The sequence below is a fragment of the Sardina pilchardus genome, chromosome 4 (genome assembly GCF_963854185.1).
Source record: "Sardina pilchardus chromosome 4, fSarPil1.1, whole genome shotgun sequence".
In the NCBI taxonomy this organism is placed as follows: Eukaryota; Metazoa; Chordata; class Actinopteri; order Clupeiformes; family Clupeidae; genus Sardina; species Sardina pilchardus.
Genome location: NC_084997.1, coordinates 13,005,247 through 13,021,365, shown reverse-complemented (window position 1 = coordinate 13,021,365; position 16,119 = coordinate 13,005,247). Strand labels below are relative to the sequence as shown.

At 43.2% G+C, this 16,119-nt stretch overlaps 1 protein-coding gene across 3 annotated transcripts; it reads left to right on the top strand.

Moving 5' to 3' along the window:
• Positions 1–4,811: 4,811 nt before the first annotated feature.
• Positions 4,812–7,992, top strand: klf5b (Kruppel like factor 5b). 3 transcript variants are annotated; one of them, XM_062534216.1, is made up of 4 exons: positions 4,812–5,072; positions 6,022–6,910; positions 7,178–7,237; positions 7,609–7,992. In XM_062534216.1, the coding sequence occupies exons 1-4, from the start codon at positions 4,902–4,904 to the stop codon at positions 7,785–7,787; spliced, it is 1,299 nt and encodes a 432-aa protein (XP_062390200.1). In that variant the 5' UTR covers positions 4,812–4,901; the 3' UTR covers positions 7,788–7,992. The 3 variants fall into 3 exon arrangements, with proteins under 3 accessions (XP_062390200.1, XP_062390202.1, XP_062390201.1); XM_062534218.1 differs by having other exon boundaries at positions 4,818–4,851; XM_062534217.1 differs by lacking the exon at positions 4,812–5,072 and adding an exon at positions 5,429–5,483.
• The last annotated feature ends 8,127 nt before the right edge of the window (positions 7,993–16,119 follow it).

Below are 16,119 nucleotides of genomic sequence, written 5' to 3'. Positions count from 1 at the left end.
ATGGAGTTGTTTTCACTTAAACATCAATTATGATGTGAACTCAAGAAACAATTATATTGATGAATGTTTTTTGAGTTACAGTAATTAAATTATTCCATTTAATTAACAAATTATATTGAACTTCCCCCTAGAGACCTGCATTAGCCTCATCTGCTGTTTCCATAAACAAGAACAGAGCAACTGCAGGAACCAGAGCAGGGAAGAAAGCACGAATAAAAACAGATCCATTCAAACACAGGTTAACCACACACACACACACACACACACACACACACACACACACACACAGAGAGAGAGAGAGAGAGAGAGAGAGAGAACCAGACGGCTGTGTTTCATAGGCACTTGCTATATGCACTGTTCATTAGAGGTATAGATAGCATCTAGGCTAAATGACTAATGAGTGAATTGCTTCCAAGGCCCTGTCTTATGACAAACAAAAGGAACAAAATGAAATACAATTACTTGTCAGATTCAGGACAGAGGAGAGACTCCTAATATTGTGCAGGACAAATGTAATTAAAGTTCATAGGACTTGGAATCCTTTTTCTTTTATCTTTCTTTGTCCTGAATACACTGTCACTCTGGATATTGCGTCCAAACAAATGTAGCCATGCAGTAATGAGTCATTCAGGGCAGGGCAGAGAGAATAGGGGTATTTTATCCTGTGTCCCTCAATTTTATATTTACTTTTACACTACAAGCCAAATATGACTATTAAAGTGTTCTGTATTCGTGAATAGTAATATATTAATAAATGAAAGCATGTCTTTAGAACTGGGAAATGCACAGTTTTGTAGATATTAAGAAATCACTAATACTGCAAAGCAATACTGTACAGCCTCATCTATCGTTCCGTCCGGTGAATCTTTGTGCCTTCATGGATGTTCACTGACACCTGGTGGTTGTCGACTGGTACTAAGCCAGATATGTTCCAACACTATAAATCTGTCAGCCTGTGGGTGCTGTTTGATCATACTGTCTACTACTATGTTCATAGCATTACATTGGAATGTGCTCATAACCACAGGGACTGAGATCCCAGAGATAAGGGATTTAGAGGGCTAAATGAATTCACAATTATGATCAGTGTGGTTAGATCACAGTCTCAAACTTCATATTCATAAGATGTAGTCTAACCTTACCTTTATATGAATAGCAAACTGTTCCTTTGTGAAAACAGAAATGCTCTCATATGGCTACAGTATTTTACAGAGAGAGAGAGAGAGAGAAAGAGGGAGAGGGAGAGGGAGAGAGAGAGAGAGAGAGAGAGAGAGAGAGAGAGAGAGAGAGAGAGAGAGAGAGAGAGAGAGAGAGAGAGAGAGAGAGAGAGAGAGGGGCAGAGGAAAAAATGCCATGATCACCAGCCTGGATATAAAGCATCGTAAAATGTGAGAAATCAACTTCTGTTAAATGCCAACAAACTTGAAATGTCACTTTTAATAGTGGCGTAATTAAGCACGGCTCTAATCCTATTGGCATTTACACAGGCTGCCGTCCAGATCTTGTCACATTCTCCGAGATTACAGAGGCGGCTGATGTATCACCTGCATGCAAATACGCTGCGTAAAAATGCATCGAATCGACCCCTCTCATCGACGTGGCGCGACCTGTTTTAGGATAACTGATAGCACAACTGTAGCCCTGCCGAGGCAGCAGGACGCTACTCGAGTGTGTCAGATTAGTGAGCCCTTTTTTTTAGTGATTTGGTAAAGCCTGGTAGAAACAAAGAGAAAGAGAGGGAGAGAGAGAGAGGGAGGAATAGAGGAAGGGAAACAGAAAGGAGAGAGATGGAGTGAGAGAGACAGAGGGAGGGGGAGGGAGGGAGGGCACCAATAGAGACAGAGAGAGAGAGAGAGAGAGAGAGATCTTTTGTTGATTTTGGTTTCAAAATTGCTGTTTATAGTTTAGTCTTTTATTGCTCTGTGAATACAACTTTTCTCATTATGCGAATGGCAAATCCTGTTTAGACAGGATGTGAATCAGAAGCTCAAACACTCCAAACCACAGAATCAGGTTGAGCAAGTAAATGTAACAATACATTCTCTCAGCCGCAATCTCTCAATTACCTGTGCATTCAAAGACCACAAGAACACAGGCACGACATGGACAAAACAACATTTTCATATTACCCTCCCATTTATTTTACTTAGTCCTTGTTACACTGTAATAAAATAGGCTACCATTAAGCACATTGTAACAGACAGGTTAATAAAGAGTTATCTCTAACTCATGTCCCAGTGTTATCTTTGATCCAGCACTAAGCCTTCATCCTAGTTTTATTTACACATAAAGTTACTCACTAGAACTCAATACTGTATATCATATCACTGAAAACTACCATAACAGTAACATGGCCTGTGTTCTACTGAATGTCACACTGCTTGATCCCATCAACGAATTACAGCCTATTCCACATTGTTGCCTCAGCACACACACACACTCTCCACGAGCCTCTGACAGCCATCCATTTAGAAAGCCATCTGATGGGGCTTGCGTGTGGCCATTGTTTCGCGCAATCTTTCCCTGGCCTTTTTTGGTGCCCGCTGAGGACTGCTGGGTATGGGGCAGTGTTGACGCACGTGCCAGGCATTCCCCGCAGATCAGAAGTTGCGGAGCAGTTGTTGGACATATTCCGCCGCGTTTTTTGACGACGGGAACACACACGGACGGCTGGTGTCTGCGTCCCTCTCGTAAGGCGGAGGACGTGCCAGGCGCGACAGATGCTCCCTGTGGCCTCTGCCGCGCTCAAAGACCTAATGTGCCACGGCAAAGGTCACGCTTTAAGTGGAGCCAGCGGAGCCAGTGGAGCGCCACCGGGCTGGAAGTCAGCTTTCTGCTGTGGTACCGAGAGAGTGGTACTTTTTTTCACAATGTTGTGATAGTGTAGCCCTTACCTCTTATCAAACCTTTGACTGTGTGTAAACAGCAAGATCTCTGTCAATATAAATCTATCAATCAATCTATCTATCAATTTATCTATCTATCTGTATCTCTCTGTTGCTCTTCTTCTCGGTAAGAAGCATACTGAGAGACACACACTGAAAGATACAGTACACTCCCTCTCTAATAATAAGATTGAGGGTATTAAAACTTGGGGCAACCAAAACATACAGTACAGTCAGTCAGCCTTCAACTATCTAGCCTTGCTGGCAAGGATACTGTGTAAGTGGGTTTAGAAAAGAAAACCAAACTGTGCGTATGGCAAGTTTTCACATGCAGAGTTTTACAGCGCTCATTGGTAAGCCCATTCACCTGAGGGGGAAAGAGACATTTTCATGGAGACGCTAAAGACTCTGAGGATATTGATGGCTTTCCCCCATTCCAACAGAAAACATATATACCAGGACATAAATCACAGTAATGCCATTCTGTTACATACATCATTCGTGGCTATTCATCTAACAATAAAGGTGATTCTTGGAACTCTCCACTTTTCACTCTAATGTGCATGTGTTTACTTAACTGAGTTACGCCTGCCTTCAAAGAGCTTTCCTCTTTTTTAAGTGTGTGTGTATGTGTGTGTGAGAGAGAGAGAGTGTGTGTGTGTGTGTGTGTGTGTGTGTGTGTGTGTGTGTGTGTGTGTGTGTGTGTGTGTGTGTGTGTGAGTGTGAGAGAGAGATGTGTTTGTGTGTGTGTGTGTGTGTGTGTGTGTGTGTGTGTGTGTGTGTGTGTGTGTGTGTGTGTACGTGTGTGGTTAAATGTGTGTCAGACGGGATTGGTTTGGTACTCTCATCACGTTTTACCTGCTCTGCCAACACATGGGCACACCTTTGTTTGAACATGCCACCCAAACATAGCTTCATTTCCCCCTTTGTTCACATGAATGTGACATTTCACTGAGTGTACAGAACATCAATAGCCTGAAGAATGAGGCCCCAGAACAACAAATGCAACTCCTCCTACGGTTGTGGGAACGTTGCAAATATAATGCAAAAATCAAAATGCAATTATTGACAAATGAATGCCAAAGAGGTGTTTTGTTTGCAAATAGTATGACAGAAAGTGTCTGAGTGGTCTCCTATCTATTTTTGGTCTCCTTGGGACATTCGGTATGCCCATTTTAAGTGTAGCACATAACACACTCATGATATTGTGCTATTTTAGATCTGAAACATTCTCAATATTTCCCTCTGGCAGAGTCTTTGCCGACTTCAGTGCTTCCCCCGGCATGCTGGCATAAAGACTGCAATCCATGCAGACAGCTGCTCTGCGTTTTTGCATACCAGCACATATGGCCCTAAGGGAAACATGGGGCATATGAACTGACCTAGTCCCACGATTCAGCGTCTCAGAAACCTGTAAAGCGCACAAATTCTTGGGATCATTTGTAGAGAAGTTTTGCCCAAGCAGATATTTCGTATTTTTGTTATTGATTAGGAATTTGGCATTCATTGCTAGTAGATTGGCATTCACAGCCTGTGTCTGTGTTGATGATACACTAAGGTTAACTCAATGTGATTAATGCCACAACAGTTTCGAACAGATTGATATTACTAATTTGAAACGACACTGGAGTCCTCTCTCAGTACCCTGTGGTGAAGTGGCCGATAATAAACAATAACAAAAACACTGGTGACAAATGTATGAAGTCCCACCACGTTGTATAATTCTTGGTCACATTTCATGACCTACTGTCTGCTCTGGAAAAAGATAAACTTAACATCATCACCAGTTCAAAAATGGCCAAAATGTCAGTAAATGTAGTCGAACTGGCACGTTTTATTTTCTCCTCAACGCGCGAGCCCCGCCCCGTCTTGAGCCATTGAAATCAGGCGGTTGCGTAATTTGACATGTCAAACGTGAAACAAGGAGCGAACACTTGACAGCTACATTGGCGTGTTATTTACCGCAGTAAGCCTTGTTAAATTAATATAAGACATTCTCTCGTTTGACTGGCTTTCATGGCCACTGTTTTGTTACCGAACAGTGCGGGTATCGTTTCAGGGCAAGTGGAGTCGTTTTATACACCTTTCAAAGCTGCACCGTCGGGGGGATTGCAAGAAGATTGCGGGTTCGTTTCGAATGTAGGGAGGAATATTTTTAATGGCACCCCGACAATCGACCACATTCTGGTTAGTAAACGTTTGTTGTTAACTGTGGCATCTGCTAGGATTTAGCCATGTTTTAGCATGGTTCACCAATATTCACCGTATGTTTAAATCATTATTATTCAAACGAATTATTAGTGTCTATTTTCACATACAATAACACTGAAGCAACGCGATGGCTGTTTGCAGGCACCAGGCATAAGCATTGCAGATTTATGATTGCTTGTGTAAATAGGCTACGAAATTGCTTGTTTGGCGTTTTGCCATGTGACTTCCGAATTGATGGGTTGATTTGCGATGAAGGCTATTTGGCCAACGAAATGAGTGATCCGCTGTGATGCATGGGCCGGAGAGTATGGGCCACTATTCATTGTGCGGAGGTTAAAGTTCCCCACTCCACCGACGCTGACCTTAATTTGAAAACTTAGGAGAGAGGTATCCATGACTCTGGAGCAGCTGTGAGGTCTAAATTCAGCGATAGATTTCCATAGTTTATGCATGGCACTCCACTGGCTTTGCGCGGGGCTCATTCATACCTTCGTTGAGAAATGTCCTAGCAAGGGAGATGTTGCCCCCGGGTGCATCCATGACAAGATGCTATCTCAGCTCAAGCCTATACAGTACATTTTCTTCTTATATGATTGACGCTCTCCACCCCACCCCCCTTCCCCCACCACTGAACTAGTGCTGCATGGTATAGTGTGTTGCCTGTCCGAAGGCAATGTGTGCATGAGATAGCTGTCCAAATGTCACAGTGCTATTTTGCCAGAGCACTCTCATGTTACAGATTATGATGTCTGTCATTTTTTTTCATTGTCGTTTTGTATTACATTATTGTATTTTTATGTTGTATTTTGTAATAGATTATTAATTGTTCCTCCATGGTTGAATGGACTGTTCTCTAGCTCTTACTATTTATTATTTGTCTGTCTATGGCCATCAAATTATACTGACTATGCTTTCTTATTTTCAGATTAAATCAGAGATGGAGAAATACTTGGACCCTCATCCACACCACGGAATACTTGACGACAAGAAGTTTGCGAGGGATGGTTCCACAATGCTGGACCAGTCCAGCCAGGGCCAGGGTTCCCCGTACGGCCTCAACCCGAGCGTCTTCCTGCCGGACGTCACCTACCTGCGCACCGGTCTGTGCCGGCCCGTGACGCCAGCCATGGCCCAGATCAAGGCCGAGCCCGTCGAGTCGGTTCTGTATCCCAGCTGCCCCAGCTCTCTGGCCTCGGCCGCCCACCACCACCACCACCACCACCACGCCGACTATACCGGCCTCTTCAGCCCCGCGTCAGACGCCGGGGGCAACGGGGGCAACAACAGCAACAGCGTGTTCGTCAAACAGGAGCCCGTGGCCCCCTCTCTCGACTTCCACGACATCCCCCTGTTTCAGCTTTTGAACTCGGAACTGGACACGTTCGCCCCCGCCAGCGCCCTGTGCGCCGACCTGCACGGCAGCCTGTCCTCGTCGATGTCCGCCTTCGGCCTCCACCCGGCAGACCAGCCCATGGCCAGCAAGGCCCTGTGCGGCGGCGTCCCCAGCCGGGGATACTCGCCGTCCGCCGGCCAGTACCCCCAGCTCCAGCAGAAGTCGGGGTACCTGCCCCCCTCGCCCCCGAGTTCGGAGCCCGGTAGCCCCGACAGGTGCAAAGACCTGCTCCAGAACCTCTCCCCGCCGCCCTCCTACGCCGCCAGCATGGCGTCCAAAATGGGTGTGCAGAGCCCCAGCCTAGCTGGCGCCTCCATGCCCGCCCCAGCACCTGCTCATGCCCAGGTCATGCCAATCAGGTACAACCGCCGGAACAACCCCGACCTGGACAAGCGGCGGATACATCACTGTGACATACCAGGTGAGGCGTAAGGACGGATGGCATTCCTTTAACCAGATGTGCCTTTGGCAACAGCCTACTTCCCATATATAGTCAAACCTAGAGGTTCATGCAGACGTACATTAAATGAACAATTCTTAATGATTATGCAGCGTAAACAAAAAGTTAAGTGATTAACTATGACCTTTTGAGCTTTCCATGTTCATGGCTGTCAAACAGGTTCGAGACATAGCATGTAATGATGATGTCGGAGTGTGCCAACTGTGACATTTATTGCCTTCCTTGCAGGTTGTAAGAAGGTCTACACCAAGTCGTCACATTTGAAAGCTCATTTGCGGACCCACACGGGTAAGACTTATAGTTCTGAATGTTATAAAAGGGGCGGCGTACGCACGCCTGCTGTCTTATTTTGGATGAAGTATGCTATGTTGCCAGGCAGAAGTATGCTGCTGGCATGCGGACACATTCTGCGTGCTGTTTGAAAGTCTTCCTACATTACATCAACTCTTAATATACCTTTGATACTAAACCGTTGACGTCGAATAAAGCTTAGTTCAGATTAAACACTTTTAGCATTCTTTGTTCCACCCTGAATTCCATGACGTGGTGGCGCGCGTGTGTGCGCCCATGTGTGTGTGTGTGCGTACACCCAGTTGAGCGAACCAACCGCTTGCTTGTTGTTGATTGCTGACACCGTATCGTGTCGGGTTTTATTTCAGGAGAGAAGCCGTACAAGTGCTCGTGGGAGGGTTGTGACTGGCGCTTCGCCCGCTCCGACGAGCTGACGCGCCACTTCAGGAAGCACACGGGGGCCAAGCCCTTCCAGTGCTCCGTCTGCAGCCGCAGCTTCTCGCGCTCCGACCACCTGGCCCTCCACATGAAGAGACACCAGAACTAGCGTCCGCGCGCCGCCGCCGCCGCTAGCCCTAGCCCCCCCCCATCTACCGCTTTTTAATTACTCCACAGGTGGACGGGGGTGGGGGGGGGATTGGGCGTAGCTCGTTCCGCCAGGTACACGGCTCCCCCGTGGCGGGTGGGAGCGTTTTAAGAACAGCCGCGGTTCGCCTGGACGAAAAACAAGGCGACCGCCGCGCGAACATTGACTGGGGTGGGGTGGGAGGGGTGGGGGTACAAATTGTTGACAGTGCTGGCTGTTATGTTGGCTGTGGTCCACTCCAAAAGCGGACTTTGCCTGCCTGAGAACCTTTGGGAGTACCAGGGCGCCTTGCGGACGCTCTCTGTGGATTGTTGCTTACACTGATATATTCACTGTCCATCAGGAACCATATGGTTACCATGAATTTCTGTTTGTTTGTTTCTTTGAACTCCATTCTGATTCTCATTGGCGCTTCATATTAGACTGTCCTCTCAAAACTGACTCCCCCCATAATGTTCATATGGTTTATTCATATTTAAATGTGCCTTTTGATAGTCACCCAGCCTTACATTCATGCATTTTTTTATTGTCTACTCTGCTGTACATTTCTGAGAGTTTGTCAGTTTGCCATTTATGCCAAGCCAACAATGGGGTGGGTGATCTACAGTAAAATAAGTGTGTTTGTGTGCAGTTCAACTATTTTTTTTATTCTGAATGGATTTTTCATCTTTCTTTCTTAAGTCATCTTTTTCACTTCCAAATAGAGTACAACCCTCATTCGGCAATGTCCGTGGAACTATATAAAGGTCTTCCAGGGATGAACAAATTAACATGTCCACCCAAGAAGCAACCTTAGACTTAACCACAAATTCCACATTATCCACTCTGTTATCACTGCCTTTGGCCTATGGCACCAAAGAGTGAACGTGATCATCTTCCCATGTCTGAGTTCATTTGAATATTTCAGCCACTTAGCACTTAGCACACTGCGTGCGTAAGTAATGGACTGAACCGATATATCATAGATACCATGCCAGGAGTGAGTGAAATAACACTGCCTCACCATCCACACTGTGTTGAAATACCCCTCTGCATTCATGTGTAGCAGTCATATACAAACACTACAGGCATACATTCTCAACTTGTCTCAACAACTGTGAATGTGAACAGGCCAGATTGTATGCGTTCTTTGTTTTTACTAGCATCTATGTGACTGTAGCATTCATGAGGACATTTTTGCATTTTTTTTGTACTGTTTGATGCAAACAGAGGCTACTTATTGAAAGCAAACTAGAACCTGAATGATGTGATTGAGACCCAGAAACATTTAGCAGCAGCGAATAGTAAACCAAATTCCCGTCCGAAAAAATGTCAGAACTGATTGATTGTTAAATTATAACCAAATAACTCTGTTGAGCAGCTCCTTATAGAGTCATTCCAAAGTGAACCACATCAAATGACTTACCGGAGGGTTTCTTTTTTTCTTTTTAAGATGCATAATGCTCACAGTTAGTAGCTCGAACATACATCTTCACTCACGCTCACATGTCGAGAGCACTTAACTCTTAATCAATCTGTAGAGGCCTTTATTTAGACACTTTCAGTGAAGTGCAAACGCTGTGACAGTGTTTGTGTTCCCCCGGTCAATCAGTGCCTGTGACCTTCACATGTTCGGTGCTCCCTATAGGCACCCTGTGATCCGGCCCTGATCTGGCACGACGCTGGCCCCTATCAGGCGGTACCCATAAATCCAGCTTCATCGCCATCTGCCATTTTAATGTTCCCTACCAAGACGCCCTGAGAGTATGAACATGGATTAGAATGACTAGAGTTAGGGTGGGGCGTTTGTTTCAGGATTTGTGGAATTGTTTGTCGCTGAACAGATGAGACCGGACTCTCTCCGACACATCAGTTGGTATTCTCTTAGAAGACACGGCTGTAGACAACCCGCATATCACAACACAGTGCACTGTTCTGTTTAAAAGAAACCATTGGCTCAGTCTATGTAGTGCCACATATATTCGTTTCAGGAGGCAAAGAGAATATCCTCCCTTTGTTACGTTTAAAGGATGGCACATACTGCAATATACAGCCATTGGTCACGATCAACACACTGCTTCATTTGCGTAGCCAGACGTATAGAGAATAGTGTAGTTTTTCTAAGGTTTATTTTCACTTATTGCTAAAGTTTATGAAATGTGTCTTTCTCGAAGCCAGCCTTTTAGCGTTACACCACTGTACAAAGTGTAAAGTTATTAGACTGATGCTCAGGTAGATTATTTGTTGTATCATCTCAAAAAATGACATTATTTTAGGTGCTTTAAATTGTTTTAGGTGTAAATATGATAATGTATTTATTTTTATTTTTATTATGTATGGGCTGTCATTTTCTATTCTGCAAAAACCATGTTGTGATTTTTACTGAGCTCATAATGTCTGCCTTGGTTACTTTGAGATGGCCTTTTGCAAAGAGAAGAAGAAGAAGAAGAATGGAAGATCCTTATTTGGGCATATTGGTTTAGGCAGAGGAACAAATAGCTGTTTGTTTATGTCATCTTGTGAGTGTGAATACTAAAACTGTGTACTCTCTCTTATGCGGTCCCATTGGTTTTCTGTTCTCTAGACAATCTCTGGACTCATTATGTGATGCTTTTGATTTAAGGACTGTACAAAGATAAAATTGAATCAACTAACTTTGGTTTTCATTATCTATGTATGTAAAGAAATATACCAGTCATTTTAACTAGTAACTCTTTGTTTACCTTTAGATGGGTATAGAAGCTTCATGAGACTATTGTTGAAGTAGATTTGTTGGCTGAGTCTTCCCCTTTCAGAGGGTGCTTAAGCATCCATTTGTTTCAAATACCATGTGTACCAATTCGTTTGATAGGCTTGGCCTGCTTGCGTGCATTTAGAATAGTACATGGAGTGACATGTTACACAACCATCAAAATGATACCAAAGCGGTTTAACTGCTTTGTTATTCTTCATTATGATGCAAACTAGGGCTCTGGCACAATAAACCAAACCTGTTGATGACTATTTGCAAGCTTAATGGTTGTGCCAGGACCTTTGGCACCAGTAAACTGGTTTCTACCAGTTTATACATGTACTTGCCGAGATTACACACACATTAAAATGGTGAAAAGAGTTTAAGGCCTTAAAAACATGGCACCATATTTGGTGGGTGGTAATGCGAAAAGGATGTCAGTGACACATGAGAGCTCACGTTAAAGTGCACATCTTTCCAGCACTTTCACAGTCTTTCACAATAGACCCCTTTCACAGTACGTCACTGAAAAAGTGTACGCATGCTGGTGTCAGAAGGCTTTCCATCCCATTGAATTGTGTGTGTGTGAATTGACTCGTCAATTGAAACGTCAAGGAAACGTCAAGAAAAATGCTCACTTGTATTACTTTTCTGCATGTACTGTATACAGCACACGCTGGGCTTGTCAACCATGATAACTGTATATGTCAGGCTAATGAATCTCTTGCTAACTTGGTCATTCTGTTATCAGCTCAGGATCAGGCAGACACTCGTCATTAGTTCAGACTAATTAAGATGAATTAAAGACTTATTAAGGTATGGTCCGCGGCCCTTGGGCACCGGCTTGACAGCTCACAATGCCGGCCTATTAGCTGCACCATTCCTAGGCTGGATGATTACAAACACTGAAGGGGTCTAGCCTACTAGGAGTGTTTCAGTTGGCCTGTAGCTTCACTGCAGAAACAAATAGCCTGTGATCACACTCCACTGAGCACCTGTAGTCCACTAAAGATACAGTGGACAGCTCACAGCGCCATATAAGGTGGTTTAGATGTGAGGACCAGCTAAATGAATCATAGTAATTCCTGAAGATGGTGGTAATTATGTTACGGGTGCACGTAACCTTTAGGAATCTTGGGATTGATGAGGATGGTAATGGTGTATAAAAATGTGGATCCCGTCCCTCCTCTTTACGACAACACTTCCCGAGGCCACATGCGACAAATCAGTGATAGACCTGAAGAACCTGTCATGGCTGCTCTCGTAGTGTCTCTCCGACCCCGGTTACACAACATCTCAAAAGCAAATGAGTGACAAGAGGGTGACAGTCAGGACATCCACATATAAGCAACCATTCACACGACTGGCAAAACATACAGTTCAGCCTATTCTTGTGGGTTTGCAGTGCTGTAGAAAGATGGCATTTCATTGTGCGCGTATGTGTATATAAGCACACTTGCTTGCTCAGCTGTCAGAATCAGTTCCTGTGCGTTTCTGACAAAAGGCAAAAGGGTAGACTCAAGTCACTACATATACCGTGCAAATACCATACACATACTTGGTGCATCTGCCTGGCAGATGATCATACTAAACATACTGTACAGTATGCAAATACACAAACACAATGTCAGCACTATGGATGAAAATGACCTATGAGAAAGGTCATTCGCAATAGTCTTATGCTAACTTTGGCAGCGTAAAGAAAGAAGTGAAATTTGTCACGCTGACAGTTTGATTGAATGAGGACCGACGTGTTTTCATTTCAGAGTGGAAACATCAGGCGATGCATGTATATGCTATGAGTCATAATTGCGGGGCAAATCACAGCCAAGCGAGAGTTTAAGATAATGTTTAAGATCGCGTAGAAGCTGACATGTCATGGACTCCTCTGATGTTTTCCTTTGACGGGAAAATGCGTGTTGAATCATGGCATACTGCTTGTCAATATTCTGCCCATAAACCTCAGGCCTAGGGGAGGGAGATGTTACAGCACGTTTGGCTTGAGACTTGCCAAAGTGTGAGTGTGTGTGTGTGTGTGTGTGTGTGTGTGTGTGTACTTACATACTGTGTGTGTATGCATAATTGCATGTGTATGTCTGTGTGTATTTCAGGGGGTGATAGACAGGAAATTATCTGTGCCTGAAATGATCAAATATTCAAAGACAATATAGAGAATGGCACCATGCCTGAACTCTATCAGGCCTGGTATTTGTATGTTCAAGAGTGTGTGTGTGTGTGTGTGTGTGTGTGTGTGTTTGTGTGTGTGTGTGTGTGTGTGTGTGTGTGTGTGTGTGTGTGTGTGTGTGTGCGTGTGCGTGTGCGTGTACTGTATGTGTGTGTGTGCATATGCGTGTGTATAAGAGTGTGTGTGTCTGTATGTGCTGCATGTATACAGTATGCGTGTATGTACTGTTGGCCGACCCGCATCAAATTCAAGTACTCTCCGGCTCTGCTCCCACCTATTTGAATGTCCTCATACAGGCATATGCTACCACACGACCGCTGCACTCCTCAGCCGAGCGACGTCTACCTCTTCCGCCAGCACGCTCAGGCCCATCCAAACTTTTCTCATCTGTCGTTCCTCGTTGGTGGAACGCACTACCTTTTCCTACTTGAGTAGGGACATCCCTCGCCATCTTCAAAAAATGTCTGAAATCAAAAAATTTCAAATAATTGATGCACTTATTACACTCATTGATGCACTTATTGTGTTTTTTAATTTGTTGTTAGAAGTGCTCTAAAAAAGCTTAAATATTTTTACCATGTTGTAAGTCGCTTTGGTTAAAAAGTGTCAGCCAAATGTAATGTAATGCAATGTATGCACTGTATATGTATATGTCCATTCACATGTTTGTGTGTGTGTGTGTGTGTGTGTGCGTGTGCGTGTGCGTGTGCGTGTGCGTGTGCGTGTGTGTGTGTGTGTGTGTGTGTGTTGTGTGTGTGTGTGTGTGTGTGTGTGTTCCCTGCAGAGATCACTGGATTATTCAGAGGAGCAAAAGCCAGCCTGAATGGTGGAATCCCCATCAAACCTGCACCCCTGTCACAACTCACTACTCACAACCTGATCTCTGGGAGTTATTTCAGAGAGGCAGTCATCAGAACGTAGACACAAATAGACAGAACATAGACACATGTGGCTTGACAGGAATGTTGTATTCATTCAAACAATTCCAAATATGTACAAACTGTCTTTCAGCAAACTCTCTTCTGCTTGGATAGCAGTGAGTTTATTTATTTAGATTTCGGCAGAACAAAAGGACATCCCTGACTGCACAAAAGCTGAAGACATAAGTGTTTGTCCATCCATCAGGTGACGTGCGACCCCGGGGGCAGGAAGTGGCCATACTCGATCAGGTCCCACACTCTCTTGAAGTGCTTGCTCAGTTCCCATGACATGATTCCACTAGCGTCCACTGATCCGGAGCCATCTAGTTTGTGCCAAGTGCAAACAGTTTTCTGGTTTCACTGGGCAAATCCATAGAGTGACTCACTCACTCCGAAAGTTATTGTTTGGTGTCATGCAATTGTATAGGGCTAATCCTTTCAAGGCCCTCTATTGAGGTTTAAGGCACAATGCAATGCTTGCCAGGTGAACTCAAGTACACTGACAATGGAAGGGGAGGCCGGAGACGCGATTTCCATACAAAATGCAACTTTATTTAACTTCATGCCTCCATTCAAATTACTATACATGTATATGTTTGAACTCAATTTTAATTCACAGCTCAATCCATATGGAACGAAAGTACAGGGAGAAAGCAAAAGCACAGACAGAATATTCAGACATCTTTTTTTGGAGAATGAAATGATGGCAAAAAAGAAAGAAGAAACGATTTCCTTCAACCTCTGTAAAGATTGGGGACTTTAGATCATTAGACTGGACTCAGTGATAAGGGGAATCCCTTTGAAACGCTGCTGGGCAAAAAATATATATATACTATATATCACAACTTTACAGTAAAACAAAAAGCTCTGAATATATTTACAATACACACACTATACATAAATACAACAACAACAATTACAGAACATCAGTTAAATTTTAACCAAAGGCATTGGATTAACTAAGAATTCAAATGTGGAAAAAAGGAGACTTGATGACAAAGCAATATTGTACAGATAGAAACTGACAAGAAAAAAAAACAGAGCGGGTCATTCACAGAGGAGCTGTTCAAAGGTTGGATTGGTATCCATCTTAGCACATTCAATAGAAGTTTCCGTGTGAAAACGGCAGTACAACATTGTACATAATGAAAAGTAGTTCAACCAAGTCTAAAACTAACCAATTTGAAATATACTGTTTGTAAGGGGATGCCTTGTATACCGATATATATATAAAAAAAATCAAAAACAAAATAAAGTAAAAATAAAAAATGATACGCAAATGTGCAACACTGGAGAGGTAAAAACTAGAAGCCTAACAATACCATAATAAGTCATTTCTTCTTTTGAGGTCTCGCTGTAAACACATCCATACAAATAATATGCAGCTTCCATAGGAGACAAATCCAGTATGGTGAAGGAAGAGGAAAGAAAAGGACTAATCATTGGGTGTTCACAGCTGGCATCCATCTTTGCTGCACTGACGCGATAGATAAGGCTTTCAGTGTACTGGGGAAACCAAGGAAATGACTAATGTATTAAGGGGTTAGCTGTTTGTTAATGTGGGATTACCGTGCTTGCCCATATGTAAGAGAATGAGTGTGTGCTTAGAAAATGACTCTTACACAGGGAAACTTCACAAGAGGGAAGTTAAGTTTTGTAACATTTTTTTGATTTGATCTGGTGTCATTTGATTTATATTTCTCTTTCTCTCTCTCTCTCTCTCATGTGCATACATTTAGGTAATACACTGTTAAAGGAGGCACTATTAATTATTGCATAACTTTGACCCTGCTTGCCGTTACAAAATTATGCTCGAAAATAATAATAATAATAATAATCACATGGTTTGAAGGCCAGAATGTTTTAAGGAATGCATGAACCTACAGTGTGTGGCACATCTGTCTATTGATGCACTCACATTTGTAATTCAAGAACATCAATGCTTTTGTGAAAAACAGCACAAAACAAAGAGCTGAGATCATGTTAGATTGGCCACAAAGCAAAGATATGTTTACACTGTGTTAATATCACAGACATAACAAATCCCCAATAAGTACACAGTGCACTTTCGTGTGTATAAAATTTGTGATGCATTTGGTATATCAATATTTTATTTACTTTTGTTTCTTTTGAACTTCCTGAAAAGAACAACGGTGCAATTTATGATTCTCCATAGTGCATCTGTACAACAAACCACGTATCAATGAGTATTCTGTGAAAGCAACGATTCTCAAACACAGAATCTGTTGTCTGAAAATGAACCATTTGTTGGATTGTTCTGTCACATTTTATTTTTATCAATACAATTGTGTTCGTAGTACTTCACAAGGTAAACCTGTATGAATCAATAATAGCCCCACTTTATATCAAATTAGATAAATCAAATGTCTCAAAATCTGCATACGTATAAAGGTATTTTCTTGTATTACAAAAGAAATGAAAAGCCCTATTATTTCCATAGGTATTTACAGCCTGTAA

What these genes read in the sequence shown, in the direction of transcription:
- klf5b (XM_062534216.1), top strand. Translation starts at nt 4,902, where the DNA reads ATGGCCACTGTTTTGTTACCGAACAGTGCGGGTATCGTTTCAGGGCAA. An exon ending in ACATCACTGTGACATACCAG is followed by an intron (nt 6,911 to 7,177) that starts GTGAGGCGTAAG and finishes CCTTCCTTGCAG; the next exon opens with GTTGTAAGAAGGTCTACACC. An exon ending in TCATTTGCGGACCCACACGG is followed by an intron (nt 7,238 to 7,608) that starts GTAAGACTTATA and finishes GTTTTATTTCAG; the next exon opens with GAGAGAAGCCGTACAAGTGC.